Source organism: Rhagoletis pomonella, unplaced genomic scaffold, assembly GCF_013731165.1.
Source record: "Rhagoletis pomonella isolate Grant_MI unplaced genomic scaffold, Rhpom_1.0 Rhpom_scaffold_00008, whole genome shotgun sequence".
Classification (NCBI taxonomy): domain Eukaryota; kingdom Metazoa; phylum Arthropoda; class Insecta; order Diptera; family Tephritidae; genus Rhagoletis; species Rhagoletis pomonella.
Window position 1 is genome coordinate 20,189,597 of NW_023458562.1, and position 25,250 is coordinate 20,214,846.

General features: G+C 42.2%; 1 protein-coding gene across 5 annotated transcripts in view; it reads right to left on the reverse strand.

Annotated features, from left to right (window-relative positions):
- Positions 1–25,250, reverse strand: part of LOC118744337 (low-density lipoprotein receptor-related protein 1) — a 113,407-nt gene that overhangs the window by 8,233 nt on the left and 79,924 nt on the right. For 4 of the 5 annotated variants that reach the window (XM_036477258.1, XM_036477256.1, XM_036477257.1 and 1 more), the window contains exons 3-22: positions 14,445–14,558; positions 13,216–13,341; positions 12,955–13,074; positions 12,644–12,889; positions 12,293–12,544; positions 12,064–12,223; positions 11,695–11,911; positions 10,235–10,418; positions 9,628–9,964; positions 9,319–9,516; positions 9,062–9,250; positions 8,802–8,996; positions 8,163–8,725; positions 7,917–8,040; positions 6,251–7,828; positions 6,009–6,186; positions 5,653–5,948; positions 5,236–5,591; positions 4,899–5,170; positions 52–4,826 (exon numbers count right to left, since the gene is read on the reverse strand). In XM_036477258.1, coding sequence (XP_036333151.1) covers positions 52–4,826; positions 4,899–5,170; positions 5,236–5,591; positions 5,653–5,948; positions 6,009–6,186; positions 6,251–7,828; positions 7,917–8,040; positions 8,163–8,725; positions 8,802–8,996; positions 9,062–9,250; positions 9,319–9,516; positions 9,628–9,964; positions 10,235–10,418; positions 11,695–11,911; positions 12,064–12,223; positions 12,293–12,544; positions 12,644–12,889; positions 12,955–13,074; positions 13,216–13,341; positions 14,445–14,558 — 10,480 coding nt within the window. The remainder of the gene's footprint in view (positions 1–51; positions 4,827–4,898; positions 5,171–5,235; positions 5,592–5,652; positions 5,949–6,008; positions 6,187–6,250; positions 7,829–7,916; positions 8,041–8,162; positions 8,726–8,801; positions 8,997–9,061; positions 9,251–9,318; positions 9,517–9,627; positions 9,965–10,234; positions 10,419–11,694; positions 11,912–12,063; positions 12,224–12,292; positions 12,545–12,643; positions 12,890–12,954; positions 13,075–13,215; positions 13,342–14,444; positions 14,559–25,250) is intronic. The other variant, XM_036477260.1, reaches the window with a different exon arrangement.

The following is a 25,250-nucleotide window of genomic DNA, read 5'->3' on the forward strand; positions in this document are numbered from 1 at the left end:
AGTTAGTTAATAAACAATCAAAAAGAAGTTGCCTATCGCTAGGAGACTCACTGGAAGTCTTGTGGCTCGCATGTGACCAAGTCACAGCCTTCCTCGTCCGATTTGTCCGGGCAGTCGACGTCTCCATCGCATACCCACACGTAGGGCATACAACGGTTGTTGCCACACTGGAACTGCTCCTTGTTGCAGACGAGTGGCGTGCAGCCAGCCTCGTCCTCTCCGTTTGGACAGTCAGTGACACCATCGCATTTCTTTCCGTTGCTTATGCAGAAGGCGCTTGTGTTTGTCGACGCTTCACATTTCATGTTGTTCTCGAAGCAGGTGAATTTTTCGCAGTTTCCCTCATCCGAATTATCGCCGCAGTTGTTGACGTTGTCGCAAATAGCAGAGGGGTAAATGCATTTCTTGTTGTCACATTGGTATTGGCCTGGCTCGCAGTGAAAGGTTGGGCATGTTTCTGGTTCATCGCTTCCATCTCCGCAGTCGTCCTGCGTGTCACACTTCCAGTAGAAGGGAATGCACTTGTATGTGTTGGCGCACTCAAAGTGTGCAGCGGTGCAGTTAGCATGGCAGGACTTTCCGTCCTCGCCTAACACAAAATTATTTGGACAAACGCACTTGTAATAGGGTGCATCCGGTGCAAGCAGACACAGCGTTGAGCAGCCGGCCGTCAAGCAGGGGTTGGGTGTCGTCGGATGCTGCTGTCTGTACGGATGATAGACGCGCAAATCCATCGGTCGGTGAATGATGGTGACAAGTGTTGAGCAATTTTGCCCATTGTATTTGTTGCAGTATTCAATGGACTTTGTCTCCCAGTCGGACCAGTAGATCTTATCCTCCCATACGGCGATTGCGAAAATGTGGTGCAAGTTTAGCTGCGGGTTGATACTGCGCGCCAGCAAAAGACGAATATTTTTACCATCTAAATCGGATACGGAAATAGTGTCTTCGCGCGCATCGCCCCAAAACAGCTCGTTGGTTTCGAAGGAAATGGTAAGCGCATTTGGCCAACCCAAGTTATCTCTTATGATCACATGCGGATCGGAGCCATCCATGCCGGCTTTCCCAATGTGTGGGTTGTCTCCCCAATCCGACCAGAAGATATGCCGATTGAAGGGGTCCAATGCAACACCACGGGGTTCCCGCAAGTTCTCGTTGATTAGCACACGTCGATATTTACCATCTAGCTTGGAGACCTCAATTGTGTCCAAACCTTTGTCACACCAATACAGGTTTTTAGCCACCCAGTCAACGGCCAAGCCATCGGGGTTCTTCACCATCGCTTGATGCAATGTGGTTGTTTTATTTTCGGCGGGACAGTAACGCTTTATCATACCAACCGTAGACGTCACATCCGACCAGTAAAGGCACTTGGTTTCCCAATCGAAGTCCAAGGCCACAACGTTCGACAGCTGGTGGATGAGTATGGATCCGTTGCCGCGCATGTCCACCTGTCGTATGTAGTAGCGGTTAGCAAAAATGAACTTCACAGTCTCATTGCTTGTTGCTTTGCAAGTATTGTGGTCCACCAACTCATAGCCCTTGCCGCAAAGGCACTTGTAAGATCCGTATGTATTGACGCAGATCTGCGAACAGGGATGCTGCTCATGGCACTCGTCCACGTCGTCGCATAAGTGATGATTGGAAGCAAGCAATTTGTATCCCGGATTGCACTGGCACTCGAAGCCGATGACCTTATCCACACAGGTGTGCTCGCACAGATCCGGTATAACACACTCGTTCACATTGCAGAGCTCTTCGTCTGTGAAGTCCGCACAATCGTTACGCCCATCGCAGAGCAAATCTGTTGAGATGCAAGCGCCATTTTTGCACCGGAAATCACCAGGCCCCTGGCACAAGTTGTGAGAGTGTGCGCAAAGTTGTGCATCTTCATCGGAGCCGTCCACACAGTCGGGTTTGGTATCGCATGTCAGATTCTTTGAAATGCATTGCATGTCGTGGCATTGGAACTCAGTATCGCCATCGCAAACTTGCGCTTGTGGAAAAGGTTCACAATTTTCATACTCATCATCGCCATCCGGACAATCGTGGTCGCCGTCGCAAACATAGCGCCGATCCAGACATACGCCATTCGAACAAAGGAAAGACGGTGGCAAACACTCCAGCTCATGCGCCACCGACCCTGCTGCACAATGCTTGCCCTCGTCCTCGCTCCCGGGTGCCGGGCAGTCATGTTCACCATCGCACACCCATTTCTGCGGTATGCAACGTCCTGAAGATTTACACTGGAAAAAGTGTGGCCGACAAACTCTATTTGGGCACTGTGTTCCCTCATCTGAACCATCGTCGCAGTCGGGCTTACCATCACACTGCCAACTACTTGGTATACAGCTATTGCCGCAGTGGAACTCGCTCTTGCGACATTGCACACGGCAACCCACTTCATCGGCACTCAACGCACCCACCACGTCTTTGCAGTCATTCTCGCCATCGCACCGCCATTTCTCATTTATACAACGTCCATTGGGGCATTGGAAATGACCAGGTCCACAGGCTACTTTATGCACGCTTTCGCAATTCGTTTCGTCACTGCCGTCCGGACAATCATTGTCTCCGTCACAACGCCAAGACGGCATGAAGCAAGCGGTAGAGTTGGCACAGTGTTCGAACAGAACATCTCCGCTGGGGCATTCTCGAGGCGAACAGTGCTTCTCGTCGCTGAAGTCCTTGCAGTCGCGCACATTATCACAAACGAACTGCTTGGAAATACACTCGCCGCTGTTGCAACGAAACTTGTCGGGCTCGCATTTGCACACCAACTCCGACTCGTCGGAACCATCGCCACATTGATGTATGCCATCGCATGTTCGATTCTGAGGTATGCAACGGTGGTTGTTGCACATGAAGAAGTTCACCGGACACTCGCGTATTATGCAGTAGCTGCGCAGCTCGTCGGAGCCATCGAGACAATGAGTGATATTGTCGCACGTCAACTCGAATGGAATGCATTCGCCAGAGACACAAGAGAATTGCTCTTTTCCACAGCTCGTATTAGGCAACAATAGACAGCGGCGTCCGTCTGGCGCCAGTGTGCCCCTCGTGCACTGACAACTCGCAGTGCCGTTTTTGCTCAGGATACAAACATCCTCACAGCCGCCATTCAAGATCTTGCATTGGTTCGAGTCACAATTGATGGTGGTGTTCTGGACGGCGATGATGCCCATTGGTCGATCGATGTTCTCTCGCAAAAACACCACATCCGCACCTGAGTACTTGCTCGCTCGCACCACAGCGTGCAGCACCCAATCAGTCCAGAAGAGTAAATCGCCATAAACGGCCATCGAAAAGGCGTGCTTCGGTGTGGAATGCGCAAGCACAGTGCGATGCGTACCATCGTAGTTGGCCCGTTCGATTTTGTCAAGACGCGCGTCCGCCCAGTACAGTTTATGTTCTTCGAAGTCCAGAGTCAGTGCATTGGGCATTTTTACGTCCGTACGTATGATGGACTCGACGCCATAGCCGGTTACATATGCGCGCTGTATAGACGGCGTCTCCTCGTTCCAATTCGTCCAATATATCATGCCCATGCAGGGTTCTACTGCGATTCCGCGTGGCTTATCATTCGAGTTAAGCATCAAAAGGCTCTTTACGAACTGAGTATTGTTATCGGCGTTCTCCGAAACATACTGAAGCTCCAAGCTACGTATAGACGCATCGTTATTCGAGGTCCAAAACAGCATCTTATTCACAATGTCGTACGTGAGACCCTCAACACGTCCCTGATGGTTGACAAGCACCTGATTACGACTACCGTTAAATTGCACTGAATTGATTGTGCTCATCTGTACATCGGAGTAGAATATAATACTGTTCTCGTAATCGTAACTCAACGCGATTACATTCCTCATGAAAGTCGTATTGTGTACCGCATGTATCGGCCCATTTTTGTTCGTATGATCGGTCATATGAATACTTTCGATGGTGCTGCGATAAGAGAAAAGTATGAAATTGTCATATGGCTCGCAGGAACTGCCATCAGCTGCAACCCGACTATGCGAACACGCGCAAATGGCGCTAGTGCCATTGAAGAGGCACAGGTGCTCGCAGCCGCCATTGTTTTCGGTACAAATATTGATGCCTTTCTGCACTCGATGCGAAAATACTTTCAAATCTTTCAATGAATTACCCTCCGACTTAAGTATTTCCTTATAGTTCGACAAATTGGTAATTGGTGCGACCTTTATGCTGCCCTTATTGTTGTTATTGTCCGCCCAGTAGAGGTAGTCGTCGAGTTTGGCCAGCGCCACCGGGTTATCGAGACTGCGATTGAGCAGCGGAGTCTTCAAGTTGCCGTCGTAGTCCACCTTCATGATGCTGTTAGCACCGCTGTCACACCAATACACCTTCGTCGCTTCGATGTCCAAAATGAGATTGCTAACGGTGCCCGTCTGATTGACCAGTATAAACGATTGGCTTCCATCTAAACCCGTACGTCCTATTATGCCATTACCCACATAGAATAGCAAGCCCTGCACTGGATCGACGGCCAGCGCTGTGGGTGACTCTACGTTGGAAACTACGACGTGCCGGTGAGCGCCGTCGAGACGTGCAACCTCGATCAGATTGCGTTTCATATCACTCCAGTAAATATTTCCTGCCACCCAGTCGACGGCAATGCCTCCAAGCCAATCTTGCTGCTTAGGGTCAATTGTATCCATGGCGGGTAGTATGTCCATGCGCTGTGTGCCATCGCGTTTGATGCGCGAGATGGTGCCGCGCTCATTGTCGCCCCAATATAAGTAGTCGCCGGCGGCGAGATAGTCGATATATGTGGCCAGTGAGATACGTGAGATGGGTCCAAGTGCCTGAGAAGAAAATTTCAAATACATATATATGTACATGTGTTTGAATTTGATTTGCATCAATTGCTCACTTACCGGTCGTTCTTCCAGATTTTCGTCCGGTCTGTTGGCATCATAGAGGTCAATGCCTTTGAGTTCGTGATTAGAGTAGAAAATGAATTCTTCTTTTCCTACGCAGCGAGTAATATTCGTATTGAGTATTTCATATCCAATGGCACAACGACAGACATGTTCCGTGGCTGAGACAGCCAAGCAGAGATGTTCACAGCCGCCACGCTCCGGGCCGGCGCATGTGTTCGTGCCGGTCTGGGCCTCCGAGTAGAACATCTTCAGCGATTGAATACTCTCTGCAAAAGGAAACAAAAATACCAAGTTTAGCTAATCAAAAAGTGCCTTTACAAATAGAACGCACTAGTATTTTTGCGCAGATTGATCAAGTTTTGGCAAGAATCCTTTTCGCAGCTCATAATCACGCTTTGTATGTTTTCCGGAAAGTACAAGGAACCATTGTAGACCGTCACCGAGCTTATGGTCATCACATCACTTGAGGGTAGCGCTTCAACTACGCTTCTGCGCACAATGTCATAATAGGCAATGCCAGAATTGTCGTAGACGTAGTATAAGCGCTGCGAGTCAAAGTCCATCGTTAAGCTCAGCAATGTCTTGTTCTGCTGGAAAACAATGCTACGCGATGATCCATCCAAATTACTCTGCTCAATTAGCCACAGTTTTGAGTCGCGTTCCGAATGTATCCAATACATTTTACCGCTGAAAAGAGCGTATGTTACAAATTTATTTACACTCCGATAGGTTTCCCAGCCAAACTTACTTCGCGGGATCCAAAGCAATACTCTCCACCAGATTGAGGTCTCTGTGTATTTCAGTGACGAACTCCCCTTTCAAATTACTTGCCAATATTTGGCATTTCGTCTTGCCAGTCGAAAAGTACATGTGCCGCGCTATCCAGTCTATCGCGAAACCATACGGCTTCTGTATGTCCGTGTTTATGATGGTCTCGATGAGTCCATTGGATATACCAGCCGTTTTTATCTCATTTAACTGTATATCTGACCAGTAGATGCGGCTATCGTCTACGGTGAAGTCAATGCGTTGCGGCGCCAGCACCTAAAAAATGATCATAAATGGTTAAAATTATCGACATTTAAGTGTTGGTGCATAGATTACCTGCGGCGATTGCCTTATAGTGGGTATGGTGTGATGGTTGGGTTGCATCAAATCAATGCCACGTATCTCGTCGCCCATTATGAAGAGCAGCACCTGTTCATTGGGCACGCAAGTACGTTGGTCTGTCGGATCCAGACGCATAATATGTGGGCACTCACATTTGTAACCCTTTTTTACGCTAAAACAGCAATAATTATATTCGAAAATAGTCATCGGTCATTTCACTTTTCAACACTACTTACGTAAGCAAACACAAATGCGAACAGCCGCCATTGTTCTTCCCACATGGATTCTCGGCCTGGGGCTGTCGGCTAGAGTGCAGCACTTGTATGCCAAATGGCTGCGTTTGCGTGCGTTGTATTACCTGTATGTTGGAGCCATTCCATTTGTTGGCCCGTATGACAGACGTAGTTCGCCAGTCTGTCCAGTAAACGTAGTTTTCGAATACGGATATCGCGAAGGGATGCGATAATATGTCCTTGTCGCGCACCACTAAATGATGGTCGGAGCCGTCATATTTAATGGTCGATATCGAGTCTGACTTAGCATCCACCCAATACACGCGCTTCTGTGTGTAATCCAGGGTCAGACCGTTTGGCCAACCGGCCGACACCTGCGAAGTGGTCGAGATAGTTCGCCGCTGTTCACCAGCCATGGAGCAGCGCTCGATGCGTGGAAAATTATCATCCCAGTCGGTCCAGAAAAGTAAGCCTTCACGAGGGTCGAGCGCAATAGCGCGCGGACTCTCCATATCGCCGGCAACTAGCGTTCGGCGAAAACTGCCATTCAGCTTGGCCACCTCGATCTGATCCAGATTTGAGTCAACCCAATACAAATTCATGCCGATCCAATCCACCGCCAAGCCCTCCGTAGTCGACAGGCCCGAGTGCACAACCGCCTCCACTTTGCGCAGACTCTCGCCCACCAAATAGCCTCGATATATTTTATCGTCGATCACATCTGTCCAAAAAATCTGCACCGACTCATTGTTGTACAGGAAATCTAAAGCGATCGTGTTGCGCAACGACGTATAAAAGTTACTGACCACAGACTTTTTCAAGTTGACACCACGAATTTCCTGCCGATTGGTAAATATCACATAAGGGTCGTCGGAAGCGGTGCTCTTGCAGCTGAAGCGGTCGTACTCCAGCGCATAGCCTTCGTGGCACTTGCACTCGTACACCTTGCCGACAGTCTCACAAATTTGCGAGCAAGTGTCCCAGTGCTCACAGGCATGCTGCATGCTGCAACGACGCCCATTCGGCTGTAAGTACATGTGCGGCGGGCACGAGCACACAAAACCCTCGGGCGCATTGTGGCAGTAGTGCGAGCACTCATTGGTTTTATCGCACATTTTGTCGGCACAGAGAAATCCCTCATCGGTCGTGTCCTCGCAGTCAATGTTACCGTCGCATAGTTGGTGTACGTTGATGCACTTATTCGACACCGCGCAAAGCCGATCTGGTACCTCACACGAAAGCAATGTCTCATTGAAGTCCACTTTGGAGGGATGCAGCGTCGTGCAGTTAAGTTCGTCGGATTTATCAAAGCAGTGGGCAATGCCGTCACAACGCAGAAACTCCGGTATGCACTCGAACGGGTCGTTGCAACCGAATTCAAAGGGCCCACAAACGTGTGCCTCACCCAGATCCACTGGATGGTTATCGCTCTTTGTCTCATTGCAATTAGCTTCATCGCTGGCATCGAAACAGTCATGGACACCGTCGCACATGTGCAGTTCGCCATAACAGCCAATAGGTGCGCAATAATGCTCATCGCGGCCACACTCGAACTCACAACCGCGTTCGTCGGAATTGTCGCTGTAATTTTAAGAAGCAGATGAACGAAATTAATTGAAAGTGAGGGAAATTGTAAGGGGTACAATAAAATACCTTTCTGGCTACTTACCCGCATTGATCTACGCCATCGCACACGTCAGAAAAGGGACGACACTTGCCATTCTTGCAGTCAAATTCTGGACATTTTTCATCAAGCGGATATTCTGCCATCTCGTCCGAAGAGTCATCTGGACCTAAATTGAAATGCATGGAATTTACTCACTTCAAATTTACAAGAATACAAAATATTCATATTTTTATAGGCAATAGAAATGTCAACTCATCAGCTTCGGTGCCATCACTGCGCCTCACTCACCGCAATCGGCCACGCCATCGTTCACCCACGACAATTGGATACATTTGCCACTCTTCGCGCACGCAAACTCGTTGCTGTTGCAGGTATGCGTCTCGCAATTCGTCTGATCGGTGCCATCCTTGCAGTAGGCAATCGAACTGCACAACAAGGCGCGCTGATAGCACCGCTCATTGCAGATGAAATGCAAGCTCAAGTCGCATTTCTTCGTATTGCACGGTCCATTCGGCTCGCTACTCTCATCGCTGCCATCGTTACAGTCGTCAAAGCCATCGCAGACGTCCTTTGCATCCACACACTGGCTGCTTTTGGCGCACTGGAAACCCGTAGTGCAATTGTTCGATGGCTCACTTACCACCACCTGTGGCGTGCACTGCAGGCCATTGCTGCTGAGTCTGAAGTTATTTGGACAACGACAGACCGGACCCTGTGGCGTATTCAAGCAGATGCCCGGACACTTGGATTTTGCACACGCATTCATGACAGTCGTTGCTGGCTGGCTGACGACGTCGAATGCTTTCAAGTGAGTGGTATCGCCGCGTTCCACAAGATGTACGTCCGTTTGACTAAAAGAAAATTAAAGTTACTTTATTGCAATTATTTTCTTTCTTAGCTACTAGTGTGCTCTGAGTGGATAGTCACCTTCCTTTCAATGCCGCTTTTGTATTGTGATGCACTGTGAAGCGGCGTATGGCGCCATTTTTCTTATCCACCCAGAAGACGACGCCATTGTGGAAGGCCACGGATAAAGGCTGGTACTCAGCATCCTTGAAGAGCACCACGCGCTGCGAGCCATCCAGATTCATGCGTTCTATGCTGTTCGCTTTCACATCGCACCTATTCGAGGAAAATTAATAGCAAATCCATAAAATATGTAGGGCAGCGTATGCCAGTCAGCTTACCAATACAACTTTTTGCCTCTGCGATCGATGCTCAAACTGAGCGGCCACAACATTGGCATATCCTTGACGCTTTCAGCCAGCTGCTTTTTGTGTGTGCCATCGAGCCAGGCACTAAAAATTTTGCCTTTCGCATCGCCCAGCCAATGCGAGAAATATAGCATGCCCTCGGTGGGATGGAGTACCAAAGAGCTGAGTGAACAGAACAGGCAGAGGAATTCATAACAAAATTGAATTGAAAAATTGGATGCGTTACTCACATTGGCATTTCAACTAATGGTAGTGTAAAGGAGCTGCTCATATTCTTAACTGGCGCCACACGCAACGATTTGCTCTCACCCCAATACAGATGCTGTGCAATCCAATCGTACGCCACGATCGACGAACTTTCGCTGCCATTGGCCAGCACCATACGCTCTGCAGTTGCAATCGACTGGCTGTAGAGTGCGTAACTCGAGCTGCAAATGAATGGAGCGGTGAAGAAATAAACGAGTTTCGTATGAATATGGCTGAGAGTGGCTGCGAGTGGGTGCACATCCGTCCACCCTCTGGGCATAACCAATACTTACGCTTTCATCACCACAAAATACACCAACTTGTCGCGCACATTCACATCGACGCTCAGCGGTCTGGTAACATTATATATGGGCACTATGGCATCGGTATGCTCGCCGCGTTTGAGCAACTGTTGCACATCCTGTGCGTTCAACGATACGCCGGTGATGCTGGCCAAACGCTCCTTGGCATAAAGCAGAAATTTGTCATTTCGTACCGGTATGCAATCGGTGCGGTTGCGTAATTTATAGCCCGCTGTGCATTGGCATTGGGCGGTGGCGAAATTTTTCGTCCATAACGGAACACATATTTGATTGCAATTGCCGTTGTTATCGCGACATGGATGTGCCACTGTAGGGGAAAGCGCGTGAACAAGGAGAGAGAGAGAGAGGGGGGGTTAAAAAGGGAGTGAATGGAAAAGTAGTAAACTGGAGAATATACACTATGTATGTACATTGTATAAATATGCGAACAGCAAGACTAATGCGACAATAATTGCTAATGGCGCGTCAAATATTAGTAAATATGCAATGAAAATATTAAAGGAAGCTGAATGTACTTTTTCTGGTTATTTTTTTTTTTTTTTAGTTATTAAAAATGTCTCCGTCCACCTTCACTTACCCTCTGGCTGCTTTTGTCGATGAAATACGCGAAAATCGTATGGTCTCTCTGCATCCTTGACTATTTCCTCAGCTTCCAATGTGAATTTGTTGATTTTAACAATCACTGTGTCCACCCAGGGCGCTATGTAGACAGTGTTCTCAAAGACTTCCACGGCATGCAGCGATTTCAGCACAACGTGAGTCTGCATATAGAAGATGATTAACCCGGTAAGATTGGAGGAACAGCATACAATTTATTTGGCATGAAAAGTTATTTGCACTACTAGGCTCGGGCACAAATCGGTTAGTGCTGCTTCGACAGGGTTGGACCAAAGGGGAGTGCTCTCAGCAGACTTGGTTTAAGTGCGCAGCTCATTTCATAGTCAAAAAAAAAATAATATATGTATATACCATGCTGACTAGACAAGAGACAACACTTGAAGCAACTATGTCATGTTGCTCCGTGCGTATCCCTAGTTTCACATAGAAACCGTGTTGCCGCACCGTCGCACAGTGGTTCAAAACTGGAAATTGCTATTCTTAATTTACTGAAGCCTTCATTTTTCAACCAATTTGATTAATTTTTTTTTTTTACATGAAAGCTTATAAATTATCAAGAGACCACTTGAACTCGATTTTTGTTTATATTAAATTTCTTAGTGCAGAAAAAGAAGAAAATCGATTCTCCTGTTCCAGTTAAGAAATAAAAACTAGTTTAAAACAATTGTAGAGTTCCCCAAAATTGAAAAAAATTTAACAAGAAATCTTTGAAATATTATAAAACAAATGTTCACCAATATTCAAAAAAATTGGTTTTTGCAATCTTATTCGCATTCTCATTATATACATATATTATTGATAATCAACGCGAACTCTTACCCACTTGCAACTTGAACTTTATTATATTAAAATTCAATGACCTATAAAACTGCAAACGAAAAAGTTTTCCAAAAACTAAAAAATAATAATTTTGGTAATAATTTTTGTATAACATTTCAAATTTTTTTTTTGTAATTTTTTTTTCGTTTTGAGGGAACCCTACAATTGTTTTCAACTAGTTTTTATTCTGTAATATTTATTAACTGGAACAGGAGAATCGATTTTCTTCAAAGTTGCTACTTTTTCTGCACTTCGCTCTAAAAAATTTAGTAGTCAGCATGAAATTAAGATCAATAAAAACTGATGAAGTTATGACGTTTTGAATAGAGGCGAGTTGATGTTTTCAGCGAATTTTTAAAAATCGCTCATACGCCCAGGTGGCTAATACATTTAAATAAGCGAAACATTACTCATACGCCCTGTTGTACCTGCATGTTTTTGTTTTAGTTCAAGATTAAATTTTTGCGCTTCCCATTAGAGATTCGCACAAAAATATAGTATTTTTTTATTTTAAGCACCGTGCGTCTGGGTCAGCTTAAGCTCACACTGATTTGCTTATAGTTACCCACGATCAACGGTTTTATCAGACTTTTTACTTACATCTGCGGTCTTCTTCATGGCCCAGCGATTGCGTCCCTCGTAATCGACCCGCTCAATGAAATCCTTGTAAATGTCTATCCAGTAAATGTGCTCGTTGGGCAAATCCAATGTCATGCGGCTGGGATAATAAATTTGCGTGGATACCAAAATGGTGCGATTGCGGCCATCCAGAGTGACGCGTGACAAACTGGGACTCCATTCGGTGAAAAATATGAAACTGCATCACATTCAAGTATATGCGACAGTAGCGGCGATTGTGTAATTACATGACATGAAAGTGCATGCAAGTGAGAAAGAGAAAAGATTTACTGTTGTAATTACACACACATGTACACACAGAAAATAACAAAAAACGCCTGCTGTGCCTACCCTTTGGTGGGATCCAAAACCAACGACGACGGATTCATTACATCCTCAAGCAGCACATTGCAATACTGCATCGAATTCGTGCACATGAATACGAGGCTCAGCTCATTGTTGAGAAAATACCAGTTGCCCGTTATCCAGTCCAGGCGCAATTTATCGATGGCTGCAAGACGATAATGAAATCATATGAATATACGCGCGTGCCAGCTGCATCAGATGTTTGTATACTTACAGTGCATGCTGGCGACCATTGCCGGCAGAGCCATGGGCCAGCTGGCGTTCAGATTATCGATGCGATGGCAACGCATGCTGACCGTCGTCCAGGCGCTCGAGTACATGGCGCACACGGTGCGATTGCGGTGCCAAATTTCAATGGCCGATACCTCGCCCGACACCATGTGGTCCAGCAACTCACCGTTGCTGTTGATGCGACGCATATCCGTTTGCGTGAAAAATACCAACGAGGCGTTTTCACTGCTCGGCACTGTGGAGAGCAAACAAAAAGCAAGCGTTGGTTTATTTGCTTTTTACTTTTCAGACTACAAAGTGTCTGGATAATTTTTCGTTAGTCTGTTTTACTAACCATTTATCGCCATGCAGCGATTCTTTTGCTTCACATAGCCCGCCACGCAGGTGCATTCGTAGGAACCGGGCGTATTGCGACACAGCTGGTCGCAAGTACCCTCCACGCTGCACTCGTCGAAGTCTGCACACAGCGTGCCGTTGACAGGCTCTTGGCCCGGCGGGCAATAGCAGGTGGGACCGCCGCGCGTTGTCAGCTTACAGTTGAAGGAACAATTAAGTTGTGCGCACTGCGCATCCTGTGTATCTGAAGGGAAAAATAATAGGTTTTCGTTAACTGCAAAGCCATACGGATCATCGGTATGAGCTTACCACACTTGAGCTCGTCGCTATCACAATCCCAGACGCCATCACAGAAGCGCGATATGTCCAGGCAAACACCGTTGCTGCATTCGCTCTGATACGGGAGGCATTTCAATTCATCCGAGTGACCTGGTTTTTTGGTTTGAAATTTAAAAAATATGAGTCATTGGTATTTTTCTGTATGTAGGCTGTTATGCTCTGCGCACTAAGCATGCAATTAGCTAAATCGAAATATTTTGCTTAGAAATAAGCCCATAATTTTATACTCACAGTTCGTCTCGTCGGATGTATCGAATTCGCCGCAGTCGTACTCGCTGTCGCATACCCAATTGTTGGGTATACATTTGCGTGAACGTGTGCATTGAAATTGTCCCTCATTGCATTTGGAGGCGTTCACTGCAATTGAAAAAAAAAACATTTAAGACATTATTATTGAATTTGAAAACTAGGTGAGGATAAAGATAAAAAGACCTGGGGATAAAATGAAATTAATGGAATGATGGAAATGGAAATGAATTGGAATGAAACGAAATTAAGTGAAATGGGATGAAATGTACGTGTGTATTGGTAAAAATTTCTGTTTTAAGTTTTCCAAGTTTATAATAAGAAAATACAAATTGATAATGAGAAATGTAAATTCATAACACTGTACGGACGCTAAAATGACACAACAATACGCAGACGCCTGTCGTAAACTTAATTTTTGGTCGTAAAATTTGGGTAAAAAAAGTCTTTCGTTGACTTTGTTTGCATATTTCAGTTCTTTTTTGATTAATTTTAATAACCAAACATTTCAAACTCGTGGAACGCTACGACACACATTTTGTTCTCGCTTCGATTCTTTGCGAATAGTTCAGAAAGTTCCTTTAATTCCCAAATTGTTCTTCGAGAGAAAGTTCCTTAGATTTTTGTTTCAGTTTTGTTCTTTGCCAAGACTTTTCTTCTCATTTTGTTCTCTTAGAAATGTTCGCGAAAGTATAGTTTCGCATTTTGTTCTCTTTGGGAACGTTCCACAGGGTTTTATTCCTATATACATATGTAATTCCCATTGATAACGTTCTCGACAGTTTTGTACTCATGTTGGTTTTGGTTTTGAAACGTTTTTGGGAACAAAACTGCGAGAACGACATTTAGTTCCGATCATACTTTACGTTTACGGTCCCTGATTAGAATTATATAACGCAAAACGGAAAATTCTAAAGTCATATGGATATGGATTTTGACAGCATTTCGACGTGAAATCGAAACAATTCATATACAAAATTGAAAACCATTTTGACAGCAGAATCTGTTAACAGTAGCCATGAGATATTTACATATGTATATATGTTCCCCAATTTTCACTACAAATCTACAATTTTTTGTCAGAAGCTATCTGATACATAACACAAAAATGTAAATATTAATCTCTTAAAAACTGACAATTATTGCTCAGTTACTTCATCATCATCACCAGCCATCAGCCATCAGCCATCAGCCTTTAGCCATCAAGCACTCACCACATTCACTCGGCTCATCGGAGCCATCAGCACAATCGGGCTTCGAGTCACATTTCCAGCGCATCGGTATGCAGCTGCCATCAGTGCACGTAAAATAGGAGGGAGGGCAGGAGCCTAAAAGAAAGCAAACAATACAAAATGAGGGTGAAATTAAGTGAAAGTGTTGAAATACATAAGAGTAAATAAATAATATACTTAGACAACGTAGTTATAATTAAGTTCAAGAAATAAAACAAAGGCTATAAATAAATCAAATAAGAAGAAATTTGAAAAATAAACTCCTTCTCTTAGGGTATAAACAACGGCATTTCGCCAAAATTATATTCTTAACTGCCACTTTACGTATGCAAACTTGTGTAAGACTTTATATCGGGACCAAAATTCGACTAACCCAAACAGCGCCAAGTAATTGATAGCCTCTTTTATGCGTACGTGCTTTTAGCTGCTAAACCACAGGCAGCACAATCAAAAACAAAACAGCTCCTCATGCATATATACATGCATGTATTGAAACAAAATGCTTTGCTCTTGCTTTGCTTTGAACATTTTTGTTCTACTCTTGTGGCTCGCATTAAGCGTTTTTTTTTTTGTTTGTTTGCCTCACTGCCGCCAAAACGTGACTGAAAATTTGAGAGGCTTTCCCGCAAATACGCGTGCCCTCACGCATTGGCATACATAAGTAAATAAATATAAATTTAGCTAAAAAGTTTGGTTCTCAGTGGCGAGATTTGTAACAGAATATTCTAATGCAAAAAGTTTTGGTAGTTTTCAATCTCATATGGTTTGGCAGCACGCTTTCGCTAATGTTGTTCTAAATGAACATTAAGGCACTCAGTCTTTAAGACATTGCTGACAGAATTGCAATAAGGCGACAAAAATTCGTTTTAGATATTTCTCAGCAGCATAAAGTGAAATTATGCGGAGCTTATTTAATTGTTTATGTCTTTAATTACGCTGTAAGGACGCTAAATTGACAAAACAAAAAACGCTGAGACACGTAAACTTAATTTTGGGTCGTAATATATGAATATGTTATGATATGTATACCGTTCTTCTAGATCAGGTAATTTTCTCAAGATATTTTAATTTTAAGTTTACATTGCGCATGAAGGAAAATTCAAACTTTAATAATAACAGCCAGTTTCACCAAACTATTTAAGTGGAAATTAACTTTAATTTAATTTTGTATTTAATTCTCATTTAAATAATTTTCAGTTTCAATAAACCATTTATTTAAGTGAGTAAAAAGTGGTTGTAAAACAGACTAGGACTAGCTTTCGCTTTCATTTGTACTGAGAGCTTTTGAAAGCATTGGCACGTTGTGTTGTAAAAGCAGGGCTGGTATACAAGTAAGCAGCAGATACACAATGATCAGGTGATTAAACGTGTAACACCTCTGAGTGTGGTTGTTCTGATTTAACTTTTATTTAAGTGCAGAGCATAGGTCACTTAAATCAAAATTAAAATTGATTGGTGAAACCGAAAATTCGAAAATTTTCACTTAAATAATTTGGTAAAACTGGCTGTAACATGGAAAATGTTACTCATACGCCATGTAGTAGTATGTAAGAGTACTGCCATATACGATATGGCTTATGAGTAATGTGACCAACTATTTCATAGCTCAAAGAAGTACAGCTTAGATTAGGTTCAGTTAACGCCGCACATAGGGGTATTTAGCCGATTTATGCGGCCAAAATTATTTTATAAATATTTCAATTCGAAATGTTTAGAAAATACGTGTTTTGATATATAGAATTGTAAATGTTTAAAATCAAGTAAATATAGGGTAAAACACTAACAGAGTTGCCACCTGTTGAAAACTTTTGTTCAATTAGTTAAATGAATCCCGGAAAAGGCTTTATCTCTAAGGAACCTTCCAGGGTTTAAAGGAATTAAATAATTCAAATATGTATCACAGTATAGGTAAGAAATAGGTGTGTTCGAGCCGAAATTAATGCGGCAGTGTTACTCTTTTATGAAAGAATGAATATCACGTTCTACGCGAAAATTTGGGCGAACAAAATTTTGGCAATCAGTTACTCATCATTGGCAAAGCAAAAGCAACATAAAAAATTTTCCTGCGCAATTTCTGCAACCTTTTAGAAAAGTTTAAGTTGAGCATCAGCAACATGTCATCAGGAAAGCAACAAGTCTGCAATATTGCGATAATTATTACGTAGCTCGAACGCATCCAATGTAATAAAACTACATTTTTGTAATAATAACATTATTTATTGTTAAGAGAATTTTGTAAGTATTAACTTGGAGTAAATTATCGTCCTCAATTACTGAAATATCGGAGTTCTCATATTTTCAACGCATTGCTTTTCCATACCAAGTGCACCGAGTTTGATACATACAAATTAATAAATCGGTTACCGAGATATACATTTGTGGTAAAAAGTGTGCGGCGCCCAATATCCAAAAAATTATAATAATTCTATTTAATGCTAAGAGGTTATTCCAAGAACCGATTTAGAGTGAATTAGCTTCAGTAGCTATATGGGAAGTGGGCGTGGTTATCGCCCGATTCCAGAATTTTTAGCAGTTATGTTAGATATAGCCTAAGAACTCGTTTGGTACGGATTAGTGAAGCGCATACAGCATTTCATCATAAGTGGGCGGGCCACACCCATTTTCTAAATTTTTTTTTTACTTTACATACTAGTTTTTAACGATTTGGATACAATATTTATTGAAATATCGTAGATTTATCTAAATTGACATTTATCTAAATTTAAACGCTTGTATACCCAAAACTAGTTCTTAAATCATCACTTATATAACACCAATGTAAATGAAAACAAGCGTTTATTCCGAAATACATATATAACATAGTTGGATTCGCCCTACATTCCGGCAGATTTCTAGCAACAGGACCGAAAGGTCCTTGAAAACATGACTTTTGCTAATATCTCGAAAACTATTAATGTTTTAAATTAAATGGATTCATAGTCTACTTCAGCGGCCTCAAATTCATCTAAAAAGTTTAATTTTAGTGTTAGTGTTGTGTTACTATATACTGGTTGCGTTTTAAGAGTTTTCCTTAACACATTTTCTAAGTAAAGAAATACCACTTATCTGCGATTTTCTGCGGGCAGTCTTTTCACACTATATTAGCAAAATTTCTAAGCTTTCAATTGAACAAAGAATAATAACGCGATCTCTCCCGGGGATACAACAAATTCCTTAATATTCACAAAAATTAACAAAAAAATACTCGTTGAAAACCGCTATATTTGTTACATTTGAATTGAACTTTTGCTTAATAAAACGATTAAAAAAATTTACCCTTAAATACATTGTTACCTTCTGTATGCGGATCCATCACTATTTTTTAAGAATACAATGCAGAAATCAAAATATTAACTTAAAACCGTCACGATCTTTCTAGAGAGCGAAAATTTATTTATAAGCAGCGTTAGAATATTCTGCTTCCGGTCAACGGTGAGCGTTCGCTGTGCAAGTTAGAAAAGGGAGGGGGACTGGGAAATGTTATTTGGAATGTTCTCTATCGAAAGCGACTAATTTTTTAAGTTTTCTCCAAAATTTTGTAAAATTGGTTTTTGACCGCCTAAATCGTTCAAATACCCCTATGTGCGCCGTGAGCCGATTACGAAATTTCGAATGCGGCTACTTTCGATCCCTGAGAGCTCAGTGTTTGTTCAGAAGTGCGAGACAAAATGCTACCATCTTAGCCTCGCGAAGGTTGGACAGTCTAAAAGAAAGTGTGGAGTTGATTCCACTTCATCTTCCTCTTGACAGCTGATATAAAGGGATCAGTTGAAATTCCTAGTCTCACCGCATGAATACCAATAGCACAATGGCCTGTCAGAACCCCTATCACTAGCCCCTGAGAGGTAACGTGTTTTAAATTGCCCTATTTGCTGCAGCAGAGAAACGTCTTCTTTTCCTTTTTTATGTCACAAAAGCACCCGATTTCCCTTAGCCTAATAGCAGTTCGTACTGCGACAATCCTGTCTGTTAAGCGTCAGTGTAGGTATAGTTCCTAATGCTCCGCTAATTCCTGTTTTACAAGTGTAGCCTTCTCGAGTGAGTTCTACTAGACAAGGGCTCCTTGAAACAATATAGGCTTAAATCTGGTTTCCTATATCTAATGAATTAATTCGGGCGAGATACCCCACCTTTCACCGATACATAAGTACAAGGCAACCGACACCTTTCCTACCCTTTCCTAAATGTTTAGTTCCCACGACAGCCGCCGTTGATCGCCCACCTAGTTGCCTGGTTAAGGTAACCTTGAGCCAGATCAAAAATTGTGTACAGAAATCATCCCTTAGCAAAACTTCCACATCATCTACATAGGCGATCACCCGACAGCCCACTTTTTCCAGTTCACAGAAGGTCGTTTACAACCGCAATCCAGAGCAGCGGGAAGGGAATACCACCTTGTGGAGTGCTCCTATTGACTCTGCACTGAGTGCAAACCCTCCCTCACTCCGCCGCGACAGTTCTGTCACGAAGTAAGCTGTAGATAAGCCTTATTAGGTTGGTTTCAACCTAAATATGCTTGACTATTGCCTCTGGAGTGACATTGTTGAAGCCCCCTCGATATCGCAGAAAGCCCTTACTGCATAATCTTCACGCGTGAAGGCTTCCTCTGACCACTTTACCAATGTGTACAGGGGATATTCACCGAACTTTTCTTGCAATAAGCATATTGAGCTATTGAAAGACAGTCACGAGGAATCGCGTTTCTTATGTACAGGTTTATCAGTCTCTCTAGCGTTTCTAGAAAAAACGAAGAGGGGAAACATGAGATCCTTCTCCGGCCTTCCGGATGAACGCAACACTGTCTACCTTCCAAGCCTTTGGATGTACCTCCTCACGCAGTTTGCATAAATAAATAGGATCCAACCAATTGCACGACACCTTCAGAGCCCTTTGCAGCTGCGTAGATATGATGCCATCGGTTCTGGCGACTTTAATACTTTGAACAAATTTATCGCCCAGGCCTTGTGACGATCGTCCAGAAGATCGAAGAACTACAGAACCTGGGGGGGGCTTCTGTAACCAGTTATCGAAAATTTTCAAATCGCTATCGCACTTTTTGATGCAAAAACATTTATATCTTACAAAATATCGCAAAGAAGTACATTTGACTGTACTTCGAAGTACGAAGTACAAGAGCGAAAAAAGAAGTACTGTACTTCCGAAAGAAGTACGGTTGGTCACATTACTTATGAGTAACATTAGTGGTCATCGCTTAAACTCGTAAAAGCCTCGAAAACGTCGTAAAACTTAAGAGCCTCGTAAAAGAACTGTCAAAATTTGGCTGGAGCTCTATTTACGAGCCCCTCGTAAAATACTATTCTATACTATGCTAATTCTCGCATTTTAAATTATGACTATTTTAGCTCTAATTCCAGCTGATCGGCTGTTATGAAAAATACTACGAAGCGAGTTTACAGAATTTAAGACTTTACGAGTTTAAGGGAATCCATCCCCTAATTATTTCCTGCTTCTATTTCATAACAAAAATTATTGCACATTATCACATAACCATTTCAAAGTTGTCTATTTATCCATCGATTTTCATCGCAATAGCATGATTTTTTGGCAAAAGAATAAATTTTATTACAAATTGAAAAAAATTCAAAAAAAAATGTGTTATTTGTCCAAGTTTTTTTTTTGTTAAAGTTTGAAATCTTTTTAAATAAAAATGAAAATATCTTGGGAAAATGTCCTGATCTGGCAAACCGAACCAAAATTAAGTTTACGTTTAAGTTTTATGAATGACACTAAGCCATATCTACTTATATCCATTAACATTTGGCACCATTGGAATGCATAAACGCAATATACATATCTGTGGACTTTTAACAAAACAACCTCTGTGCTTTCTGTAGGTTGGAATTTAGAGTAAATTATAAGGAAATACCATTTAAACATTTTACATTCATATTTAAATTTCATTAAGATAGCATAGTGATGACTAAATATAAAAATATCCTTCTAGAACTCAATGAATTACTGCTTTGAAGAGAAAATGACCTCACTCGAGAGAAGTTGTTTTGTCCACAGATATGTATATTCACTTAAAAAAGTACATATGTATACCATATGTGTGTGTGTGTGTGCTCAACTGCATTTCTAATCCAAACAAAAAAAAAACTTGTGCTACACAACGCCCGCTATAATATAAAAATAGTTACAATGTAATAAAAAAATAAGCAAATGGCAATAAAAATATCATCAACAGTCATAAATTAATACGGCCCATATGGGTATTGAAATAGCCACCGTCATTGTTGTTTTCAACACTTTTCAAAATGATCATTTCTTCACACATTTAATGAATGAGCTAGCGAGCGGTAGCGCGCGAACCGGACCCATATACAGCAGTGCATTGTTGTTGCCTTCTCACAAGTATCTGCGATTTATCTGACAACGGCGCGGCTGGTCTGTCCGCTTGGACGCGCGCGCGCGGTAGCCAAATTGCTAACAAATTACTATGTAGCTATATGTATATGTTGTTAGGCACACGCGCGGACATTTTCTGCTCTTATACATACATACATACGTACATACAAACACACAATGGTATGATACACAATGCATATAAAAAAGGTTTTGTATACAGTGTGTAATTAATGTTCCCGGCTTATTCGACGATGGCTTAGTGGGCGGAATGGCGGAATGGCGGCGTGAAGGTACCGAAATTGCCAACAAATGTGTAAATTGCTGTGTTTAACAGCAAGAATGGAAGCGGGAGCGCGAGCGGCAGCAGCGTGCAGTTGACTGTTGGACTTTTATTGTTGCCATAAAGGCTTTGTTGTCAGTGTTGTTGTTGTTGTTACCGGTTGCCTTTTTTTACTGCACTAGGTTCGCTGACTTCGTTGGCTATGATGGGAATTTAATAATTATCGCCATTCATTCATGCAGAATCGAATCAATAATCATAATTAATGAGCCCAAATGACTGTGAGCGACTATTGGCGAGCGAATGAATGCAAAATGTATTTGTATCATCCGCAATGCGAACGTGAATGAAATGTAAATTTGACAGAGGCGATGCTAATGAAAGACGTCAGTTAAAAGCGCAAAAAAAAAATAAATATAAAATGCATAAAATGGGAGCATGTCACGTTGACTGATGGACGGACGGTGCGTTGTTATTGTTGTTGTGTGCGAAATGAAAATGCATGAATGAGTAAACTCAAAATTGATTGCAACATTAAACGAACGAACGAATGAATGAATGAATGAATCGGTGAATGGGCGAATGGCGACAAGGGGGCATGAATGAGTGATTGTTTTGTAATTAGCTGCCACTGTATTTATGTATGGACTCATTTTCCTTTTTTTTCTAACATTTTGTAAAATCTGTAATACTTTGAAAAGAGGTGAAGGTAAATTGCTTGGCGTTGAATGAAGTGCACCAAGGTTAGTACTTGAAATCTTTATGGGGGGAATAAAGAATAATATTTAAATAACTGCGAAACGAAAATTACCTGATATTTTCAGTTCTAAAAATATTTACCCCGCAAATATAGCACTCATATGCTTCTAATAAGTCATTCCTGCTACTCGTTCGTTTTCGTTCCCGCAGCTTCTGCAGGATTCATTGTAGGCAATTGCCAATAGTCTGCCGTGACTGCCAACCGCCGAGGGCCCAAGTGAGAACTGCAACTAGCCGCGCAACTAACTAACAGACTATATGGCAGCCTGACGCCAAGCGCTACCTATGATCCGAATTCTCGGGCCCTCGATTAAGGTCAATGAGGATCCCACCCTGACTAGCTCATGAGTATCCTCATTTCCGGAAATTTTGCAAAGACTAGGAACTCGAACTGAAATTACTTCGAATCGACTACTAACGCTATCCAAAAGAGTCCTGCACTTCGTAATCGACTTTAGACTTTTTGGTAAAGAAAATACTTTCACTGGAAAACGCTCGCAAAGGCAGGCACATGGGTTGATTTTCTTATTCCCAGGAACGTGGTTAAAGGTAATGCAACCACTGAAAATTGATAAAAGCCATGGCCTTGTAATGGCGTCCTCTGCGAATATTCTACTCAGCCTGACTGTTTTCCTTAAACACTCTCCGAAATTTCGGGCATGGCTTTTTTTACGCGTCGTATTTCGGGTTTATATTTTTTTCAAAATTTAAGTTTTGTCATTATTATTAGCTATTTTAATTTTTGTTTGGTTATTAAATCCAAAATGTTAAATTGTTTTGGGGTTGCCGCACACTCTGCCTATTTTCCGCATGCTCGAGGCGTTTACGTAACAATTTTGCTCTGTTTAATTTTCACACAATAACGCCAAGTATTTCGCTGCTTATCGCTTGTAGCGATTTTCATATCCTTTCCAAAACAAAGTCGTAAATTTTGAAATTCAATTCGTGCGAATTAAATTGCAGGTGTAGCACAAGCTTGTGTATAAAGCTCGTATACTACTCAGCACATATGTAGATATGTATGTGTGCACTCGCACTGTATATTGTTATTATGAAAATAATTTTCATTGTTGCTATTTTCATTGTATGTATGGCGAATTTTATCTGTGCAGGTGGTAGTAAATTTTGATTTTATTGCGAAAATGCTCGAAAGTAATTTTTTGGATGTTGGCAGTGTGGCATGAGTAACACTCGTGCTCGCATATGTATATGTATATACATACCACATATATATGTATCCCGCATATGTGCTTATCTGTTGGTTTAAGTTCACATGCACCATCAAATGTTCTTTGTTGCTACACAGCTATTTATACAGCTTCCTCTGCAGCCTTTGGCCCTTTGCCTGCCTTTCACCACTTTTGAATTGGGCTATGTCATCATAAATTTATATTTTTATGAGCGTGCAAATTTGGTATGCGAATTCTTTTGTTTTTTATATACGTCATATATTTTTAAATTTTTTTCGCTTTTGCGAATGCTAATTTTTGTTATCCAATTTTTTCTACATGTACATAGGTAGGTATAAGCGCAGCTTTGCAGCAAAAATTGCAAAAAATTAGATTATTGGGTTTTATCAGATTAGGCTGCTAAGGCAAAAGTTCACACATCACACATCATATTGGCCTACGGGCTGTGTTGGAGCCACTGCCGCGCTAAACTTAAACGTCGAATATTTAGTAGGTGATATTATGAAGAGCAAATTCAAGTTAAAAACCGAAACGCATACATGCATAAAATATTTGTTTTTAACCGACTTCAAAAAAAAAATTGTTTATGTATGTTAGCGCATAACTTTGGACCACAGTGGTCTCATACTAATTTAGTTTAGATCCGATCACTGGATCATGAAAAAATAACGGTACTCCTAAATTTTTTGATGAGATTTGAAGTCGGTTGGGTTTTTTACTTAAAAATTAATTGTGTTTTTATTCAATTGAATTTAAAAAACCATTGGGGTTATATTTCCTGTCCTCATATCACACAGGAAAAGGGCACATTGTGATGTCATATTAAAAACTCCTTATGTCCCTCCGTTTAACTTAGAAATTTAACAAATTTGCAAATCTGATGAAACGCAAAAAATCGTAGGTACTGGCTGAATCTAGTTCAGGCAAACATTCAACAGAATAGTGGAAGAAATTACGTCGACGAGCGCTCACCAAAGCGGGAATTGGCCCGCGTTTTCGATATCCTCCTCATCACGGCAGCTACGACAGTAGACGTTCGACTGCATACCCATTCTAGCAGCGTGGATCAGGCATCAGGCAATGCCTGGTGAGAACTCTAATTACATTTCGGAGTAGTGGTCGCTCCAAGAAGAGGAGCGGGCGAGATCTATTGATTGCAGATATAAAGTTATTTTCCTTGTTAGCTCATCTGCAACACAGTTGCCGGTATGTCGTTATGGCCTGGTATCCATAAAACATGAGTGAAGTAACTGCTTGCCAGCTCATTTAGAGTACGTCTCTACATTCCATGACAATCTTCGATGTATATTTGTCACAATTAACAGCTGTAATTGCTGCCTGCCTATATTTATTTTAGATATATACCGCATGCAGACTTATTGGTGAATCAAAATGAAAAACGCTACAGAGATCTGACAGACGAAAACTATGGCTAACTAAGAGTTCTTGTAAGTAAACCCCAGTTCCTGCTTGATTCTTTAGTCCACTGGGCGGCGCATAGAGTCTGCGCATGAAGTCTGCTGGAAGATAATCCAAAATTCTAGAGTGTCAAAACCTCGTGTCATTCCATTCGATGAGCGCGTTTGCCTTTAGTTTACCATTTAAGTCAACAGGTAGAAAGTGAAACGAGGTCTCTATGGGTTTAGTCGGCGTTGATAGTAAGGCTTCCGTGATCATCATGCACGCCACCATTTGCACCTTTGCTGGTTTGTCTCTTATTCTAGATTTATCTACGGACAAAAAGCGATGCCGTAGAACAGAATGGGACGCTGTGTATATCCAGTAGCTTCAAGCCCCATTTTTACTCTATCGCGGATTTACAGGCATACATTATAGTTATAGCTTTCTTGTAACGCTCTGAGAAAGACAGAAGAAAGGCTTATCGATCGAAAGTGGCTTGGCTTCACGTGGGAGAGTCTACCGCCTTGAAAATAAACACCACTTTCGCCAGGGTACAACCCTTGGGTATGAAATTAAGTTCCTTATAGATTAAGAAAGGCAGATAGAAGAAGACATACAACTTCGGATGCTCACTGAACTTCGGCAGGGAAAAACTGCGATCATATGTTTCATCAGCCAATATATATATATCCCAGGCCAGTGTGTAAGGTAATATTTGACCAGCACCATCTGTCATTAAATAGTTGAAAATACAACTATGCCCCAACAGATGGCCAAACGTAAGACGTA